Source organism: Mytilus californianus, unplaced genomic scaffold, assembly GCF_021869535.1.
Source record: "Mytilus californianus isolate M0D057914Y unplaced genomic scaffold, xbMytCali1.0.p SCAF_10, whole genome shotgun sequence".
In the NCBI taxonomy this organism is placed as follows: domain Eukaryota; kingdom Metazoa; phylum Mollusca; class Bivalvia; order Mytilida; family Mytilidae; genus Mytilus; species Mytilus californianus.
Genome location: NW_026262582.1, coordinates 70,277,337 through 70,285,848, shown reverse-complemented (window position 1 = coordinate 70,285,848; position 8,512 = coordinate 70,277,337). Strand labels below are relative to the sequence as shown.

The 8,512-nt window shown below is 31.6% G+C and overlaps 1 protein-coding gene across 1 annotated transcript; it reads left to right on the top strand.

The window, feature by feature from the left end:
* Window positions 1–1,766: 1,766 nt before the first annotated feature.
* On the top strand, window positions 1,767–7,350 carry LOC127718444 (eukaryotic translation initiation factor 1-like). Its single transcript, XM_052224463.1, has 4 exons — window positions 1,767–1,926; window positions 3,333–3,496; window positions 4,357–4,488; window positions 7,123–7,350. Exons 1-4 carry the CDS (start codon window positions 1,890–1,892, stop codon window positions 7,135–7,137), a joined length of 348 nt encoding a protein of 115 aa, XP_052080423.1. The 5' UTR covers window positions 1,767–1,889; the 3' UTR covers window positions 7,138–7,350.
* Window positions 7,351–8,512: the final 1,162 nt, after the last annotated feature.

The window sequence follows — 8,512 nt, the reverse complement described above, 5'->3', positions numbered from 1 at the left end:
AGCACTCATACCAAGTCTTCTTATATCTATTTATTGTGCACAAGAAAAGTAACTGCATCAACATGACTCATACTGAATGTGATGTGTTCGAAAAGCTTCTGGGATCAATTTTCAACAGAAACTTGTATGCAGGAGAGTTTGCCATAATCTGTGGCATAGGGTTGAAAATTCAAATGGATGAAAAGTGTTCAGTCTTTGATTGATTGATTGTTGTTTGTTTAATTTCCAGTTGCAAATATTTCATGCATGTTCAGGACTAAGTGCAATATTTGGATGGGGGCTCAGTCTTTTAAAATTGGAAGCCCGTGCAGACCGAACTTTGCTTTTCAGGTATGGCGAATCTGCTATTTTTGTTACCTATATTCATGCCAAACTTGTCGAAGTTGATTGTATTCTCAGACATGAAATAAAATGGATTTGAACATTACAAAAAAGAATTAATAAAACAAAGGATACAAACCTATCAGTTTCAAAAAGAGAAGTAAATTCTTATGATACTGAGGTAGATGCAATCAATTGTCAATACCCGTAGTCTTTTCTGTATTTGATCAATATAGTCTGCTGTCCGCTGTACATGGTGTAGTTCTTTTATATAAGGATAAAAACTAGTATAAATCACAAAAACCTTGACTTTGGCGACAATTGCTTTACGGTGGCGCTCTTGCACTTTGATTTAAAGTATTAGTTTAATTAGAAATAATTTTTAAAGAGAAATCCTGAAATTCTAACCAAAAGTTTCAAAAATGGAAGTAGATGTATTTAAATTTCAGTGTATTTTATTCAGTTAAGCAGAGATTTCAATAGTTACATGTACTATATAAATATTCTTGAGTTTAGTAATGTAAAATAACATAATAAGAGATTTAAATAAGCTGAAAAATCTCATAAGTTTAAAAATTATGTAATATTCCAAATACTTGAAAAACAGGAAATGATAAATAAAATGAACATTAGACTTTGTCAGGATTTGGCCTGTTCCACTTTTCTTGAGGGAGATATATCCTAGTAAGTCTTTTCAACTGACAATCCACTGGCTATAAAGACTGGAGATCTTAAAGACATAAAGCAAAAATCACCTATCTTTGAGAGTAGAAAGCGGCTACAGCAGTCTTTGTTCTCTACTTTTTCTTCCTCCTACTTACTTTATCATTCTTGTGATACCGCAAATGTATATGCCATATGATTTCAACATTTGTAAATGTGGGCAAATTCAGGCATTATAAAAGCAATTTTGAAATTTTCGGTTGATAATATTCTGAACGATCTTCACAATATCCACAAGTTAATGAGAATTCAGAATGTTTTATGTTATCAGTTCTAATTCAGGGAAAAAAAGAAATAAAGTAGACTTACTTGCACAAATAAAGGACCAATGGAACATATTATAGAAGTTTAAAAAAAACTGCATTTTTTTTTTAGTTGCATATCTATGCCTTTCAAGAAAGGGGAGTATGGGCCCACCAAAAATTAGGAGGAGGGCAACCAAAAACTAGAAAAAATGCACTGAAAGAAAAAAAAGAATCAACCATAAGAGGGTTGGGTAGCTAGTGCCTACATTTAGTCAGTTCACTTTCATCTTTTCTCTGCTTACTATATTCCTAAACTTGGACATTTTGTCTTAACTTTCTAACTTTTTATTCTTAAAGAAAATACCCTTATGACAAAATTGTCAGAAATAATAAGTTAGTTCAATAATTTATTGCCCGTTGTGTTATTAAAACGGAAATTATTTTGTTGGTATCTAGACGTATTAATTTTCACTTCCGGTGGTTTCATTGACTTCCGGTGAAAAATCGTAAACAAATCCAAGACAGTAAATTGTGACAAATCCACAACCATCTGTTAAAAACCTTTGTTTTCTTATTGACAATTGCTACACAAACGTTTTTATGACAAGTATCAGCACAACTTTTGGTCAGACCCTTGGTAAGAAATTTGCTCGTTTATATTTTTATTTGTTTATAACGAAGCTCTTTGAAGTTGATCAGCTGTTAACTAAGTGCGTAAAACTCGTAAGAAGAAAAGATTTGTTTGTTTCTTTTTCTATCATTAAAACACGATTTTGATAGATCTGTGGAGAAAGCAATTTTGACAGAACAATAGAAGCGATTGTTGACAGTCGAATGTTGCGTCATTCTTGACAAACTTGTACTGCACATTTTGTAGCCACTTGCCGACTTGGTAGCACTTGACAGAAGTAAATAGCTGTACTTCAACTTCATTACTCGTCAAAATCCATTCTGGACATGTTACAGGAGTTGTTTCCATTTGCTTTATTGTTTTCCCGTTTTTAATTTTACCCAAGTTCTGGGACAACCTTAATCCAAGTATATTACATACATGTATGATGTCTTGAAACTTCAATGAAAGGCTATAAAATTTTTTAACTTTGACGACATAATAATTTGGACTAGGACAAACTACACCAGTATACTATAAACAAAACGTTTATTTACACTGTAGAAGACATATGGCATAATATAAATTAACATACAACAAATATAAAAGTTTAGTGGTTGCTATTCTACATATTGCCATTAAAAATGTTCTTCGTCTGCAAGAGCCGAAGTGCTCATTTTAAATCCTAATCCAAACCCAGTGAGTGACATCATAGTTATAGGTCCTAGGGACACTAAATCTGCCGGGATGTCTAGTTGGTGCAAGAAACGGGAAGTAAAACAACAAGAACATTTACATGGCTGGTCTCAGGAGAAATAGTGCTTCAATTTTTTTCTCTTCCAAAATGTACATGGTAAAGCTGAAAAGAAACTGACACATTAAAAAGAAGCAGAAGTATTGTTTGATTGAAACATTAAAAAAACACACTGAAACTACTTATTAAATATTGGTGACGGTCAACACAAACTCCTCTAAAAACCGGGGTAGAAATAAGTGCAAGAAAAATTTTGATGTAAAAGGAAAACCTACCTACAGTCCATTACCATGAATAAAACATATACAAATTTAAACAAAATTTTGGTTATGAATTCAGAAAATTATCTCTCTTTGGAAAATTTATAAAGTGAATATAGTTAGATTTATTTATTTTTCATGTGACTATATTATATACTACATGTAGCTATAAACCAAGGGCTTTATTACAGTCTAATTGTATTGTGTATTTAGATTCTATGTTTCTATGCTAATCAATGTTCTTCCTTTTACATGCTCTATATGCCCCTTGTGCATGTTGTGGGCCCTTTTATATTGGTAATAAAATATTTTCTTGTTCTTGTTCTATACACTTGTGAACCTTTACTATCATCAAATATCCATGCACTTGAGTCAGATTAACATGATAAACATCAGTAATTTGATCATTTGTTGTACAGATCCGTTCAAGGATGCATCGGTGGATGAAGATGGGACAGCAGGTGTCCAGGAGGGATTGATCCACATACGTATTCAGCAGAGAAATGGCAGAAAAACACTGACCACCGTCCAAGGAATATCACCTGATTATGACCTCAAAAAGATTGTTAAAGCTTGTAAAAAGGTGATTTGATGTAATAGTTTTCAAATATGAATTAAAGAAATGCAGTATATTATTAGTTACACAGTGTGCTAGTTATCTCATACGATACATATGGGTCAGTTAATTCCATATTAGGTCACTTGCACTTGTAATGAATATATCTTATGGGAATTTAGATATAGTTGTAAACCACAATTTTGAACACTCCATTAAACAGAACATTCAATTATTTACAGTGAGAAAAGCAGGATTCCTCAGACATGTTTTTGTCAAAAGGCATGTAAAAATTATAAAGATGTAAGATTATATATACATGCATGTAATGTATATCAATGTATATACATGTATGATGTATGTTAATTTGAAGACACCATGCACCGTTTTGTTTTTTAAAAGGGACGTAACTACTACTACTAACATAAATATGCCTACTGACCTAAAGCAATGTGCAATGGGTTTTTTATAAGACTTTTGTTAGTGCTTTTAAAGGAAGAATTCATAAAACTTGCTTTTACATGTATGAACTTAAGGAGATGTGGAACAATGTATGATTGCCCATAGGCAAATTTCCATGAAAGATCAAAGGACAAGGATGTAAATACAGGCCACTGTGCAACCTTCACTAATAAACGAAACCTATACAGTATAGTATGTATAGTATTGAGGTTTTTACACTGAGTATTTTTGCTGAATATTTTCTTTTTAATTATTATGACGTCAAATTTCTTAAATTGTGGTGCTAAATTTTGTTATAACAGAATTATATTGTCCTCTTTATGCTTATGGTACTTTACTATAATCATAAGGAAAGAATCACTTAACATGCTTAACTAGTGTAATTATGTTTGAAGTTAGCAACTTGTGGTTTCTGTGTATTTTAGGAATTTGCGTGCAATGGAACAGTGGTTGAACATCCAGAATACGGGGAAGTTATCCAGTTACAAGGAGACCAGAGAACGCATATAAGGGACTTTCTTAAAATCATAGGCATTGCAAGAGAAGATCAACTCAAGGTAAACATTTGTTTTAACTCAATATTCTGTGTGGACTCCTTAATTTTTATTGATACTAATTTTTGTGGATATGGGAAAACTTGTATTATTGAGGATATTGATTTTTTGCCAAATTCTGTATACAAGCCTGTAGAAAATGTGTACTTCGTAGAATATCTAGCTAAATTTGTTTTTCACCTTTTTTCCATAAAATCAAAGAAAATTGGTAACGAATAATAATGAATCCACAGTAACCATGGTAACATGGTTAATAAGCTTGAAACTTAATATTATAGAATTGAATGCTTCTTTTTGTAAATTTATTTGGGTGTAAAAGCATTGATCGAAGTCAGTGTTTTCCCAGAAATTTTGGATAGCATCACATTTGGCGTAAAAAAATAAACTGTATTTTTTTCAATGTCATTTGACGCGTCGCGGCGATGCTCTATTTCCTTTATGTTATATATGTTTATATTGTTCAATTCATAACTGAGAATACAATTAAACTATAACCATGATAACAGTTGTTTCAGTTTATGTTTTCTATATTCATTTATAGTTACAGAATTATTTTTTTCCTCTTGGGCCAAATAAATATATATGTGTGGTTCCAGTAACCCTACCTAGTCAACTAAATGAATGAATGGTTTGTTACAGTGCAACCTGTATATATACAATACTAAATATCTAGCAAAAAAAAAGAACTGGTTTTTATATAAAAAGGGTAGAGAAAGTATCATATAGCAATAAAATTTCAATTAAAAAACTTTTTTCTTTATCATGTCTATAAAATTCATTGTTTCATGGTACTCAATGAATTATACCCAGTTGTTTCTTTATATCAAAATGATATATAATTTCAGAGACATGTATTTATATGTCTCTGATATTTTTAACAAAGTTAAGCTACTTTAGTCAATATATTAAAACAATGCATTTTCAAAAAGAATACATTTAGCAAAGATATCTAATAAATAGTCTGTTAATGCGTTTGAAATGCGTAGTTTTCTCTTTTGTGATAATTTTTTCTGTCTACTGTGCCTTGTGTGCATCTGTAGATATTATCGTAAAAATGCGGAATTTTGTCATATCTGGTCCGGTTCCGATCCGTAGTTTACACAAATATTTCAATGGCTGCGGGAGAAAAATTTACGAAAATAAACAATGTTTGACAAGAGATTGGGAATGCATATGACGCTTTTAATGCATTTAATGGATGAAACATTAACTAAAGCCAATTATGATCTCTTTCTAAAGTAGTATCAAACTTACTTAACTCAAAATCAAAATGTTTAATATACGGCATGTACGCTCTCGATTAACTAGATACCAGAAATGAAAGAAAGTAATTTTTTAAAAGTTGTAAAAATATACGACCTAACCTCTTTTCTAAAGAGAGAAATCGTTTGTATCTTTGAATTTGGATTATGCAAGCGTAGATTTCGAATCGTTTTTCGATTTTCTGTCTGATTAAATTTTCTACATGTTGAAATTTGCGATTGCACCACGTGGTATTAGTCATGTCACAAGTGTCAGCTTGGGGTATTCGTATCCATTCAGTTATCACCCAAAGGGCAATTAACACCTATTTAATCACTCTAAATTGCCTGTATTGTCGGACTTGAAGGGATTACAATTAAAGGTGATATAATTTTTATGATGACAAGCGGTAATTAGATGAAAGTTCAAAATTTAGGACATGGTTTTGCGATAAAGAGACAAGAAAAATAGCGTCACGGGAAAAAATATAGCGTCTCGGTGCCGCGACGCTAAAACGGCCTGGGGAGAACACTGGAAGTACATTTTGTATTTCCGCGCTTCTTTCTAAAAATGTGCGCCCCGTCAACGCTTTTACAACCCTATAAAATTACTAAACGAAGCATTCAATACTTATAATTACATTTTTTGCTAGGATCATGAAAACACGATTTCTATCAAGTTTTTTCTTTTATTTACCTGTGCACTTTATTGTGGAAGCTCGTGTCGTCATGAATGTTACATTTCATTTTGAAATGAAGGTTAATTTCAGAATGACACGAGATTGCTGTTAGCCAATTAAAAAAAGGTATTATAATGAAACATACATGTAATGTTATTATTAGAATATGATCATGTGACAACTATCCACTACAAATTAAATGATGTAAAAGATGTAAGCAAAACTCTGATTTAAAAGAAATGATATCACATGCAAATTGACAATATAAAAATAAGGAGATGTGGTATGATTGGCAATGAGACAAATAAGTTCAAATGAAGTGAAGTCAGTCCCATTATTAATTTTTTGTCTCAGAATAACTTCTTCTGTGTCCTTTATCTTAACTGTGATCTATATACACAATGATTCACTTCCTGTACAGAAATTTTTACTTTTATTTCTGTGAGCAAAATTATCCATGTAAAACAATATTTTTGTGGTAAATAATAAATTTTAAGTTTATATGAAACAGTCATGACAGTACATTTTGAAGATATTAAAAATTTAAAGAAAAAGAAATCTACTATAGAGTTTCTAGAATTCAAAGAACCATCGTACATTTTTTTGTATTTCAAAAGTTCTAAACTTAGAAGAATTTTTACGAAAAACGGTTGTAAGAAATCTCTGAATTCATCTTTTATGTACAATTGTAAATATGTAATATTCTCTAATTACAGGTGCACGGTTTCTGAAATGAAGAAGATCATCATGGATTTTGTCACATGCTATGTAAAACATACAAAGAGGTTTTAAGCTGTATCATGTCAGCCATTTTGATGTCATGTGATTTCTTTGACATGTATTTATTTGTACAGAAACATTTTTAAATCTCTCTCATATTATGCCTGTCTTTTTACAAATGTAATAAATCATTTTGTTTCATATGACAGAATGTTTGTAATGTAGTGAATTATTTATTTGTTAATTATTATACATCCACTCTAGGAGGGTAATCAGCTTGTTCCTTTGTTTATGTTTCCCTCGATTCTAGTTTGTAACCCAGATTTGTTTTCCCTCAATCGATATATGACCTTTGAACACCGGTATACTACCGTTGCCTTTATTTATCTGTCATGAAATAGAATTTCATTCATAACATAAGTTCCAAGTAGAAGAACTAGTCTGTAATATTGTTTCCAATGGAATAAATATTACAGTATTTGTTCCTTACAGAATAAAGGGTATAGAATATTTGTTTCAACAGGAACAGATATTATGGCATTGTTTATAAAAAGTTTTCAGGGGAACTTCTGTTTGGGGGGGAACACACATAAGTTGATCGAGTTCAGCCATTTCAATTGATATTTTATAGTGTGTCTTTTTATGTTGTAATGTTACACTGCTGTTTCAGGTTAGGGTGAAGGTTGGCACCTGTTAAAACGTTTAAACCCGCTGCATTTGTATGCACCTGTCCTATGTCAGGAGCCGGTTGTTCAGTGGTTATTGTTTGTTGATGTGGTTAAAAGTGTTTCTTGTTTCTCGTTTTTTATATAGATTAGACCGTTGGTTTTCCTGTTTGAATTGGTTAACACTAGTCATTAGAGGGCCCTTTATAGCTTGCTGTTCGGTGTGAGCCAAGGCTCCTTGTTGAAGGCCGTCCTTTGACCTATATAATTGTTAACTATTTATACGACCGCAAAAATAAAAAAAATTTTGGTCGTATATTGGTATCACGTTGTTGTCGTCATCGTCGAAGACAGATGGTTTCCGGGTAATAACTTAAAAAATTCGTAAGGGTTCCGCGGAACCCAGTGTCTCGCCTACTTTTTCTGTTAATCGCAAGCTCAACAAAAATGAGGAAGTAAATCAATAGAAATATTCCACTTGATACTATCTTTTGATTGTAAGAAGATTCTGTCCAAGTTTGGTAAAAATCCAGGATAGTTTATGAATCTAATAAATGTTTAAAAACTTTAACTGCAGACTGAATGTAATGTTAACTGGAAGAAAACAAAATTTCCTTCTAGATACTAGCATTTGATCATAAACAAGATTCTGTCCAAGTTTGGTACAATCCAAAATAGTATAAGAAAGTTATTAAAATTTTAAAAACTTTAACCACAGAGT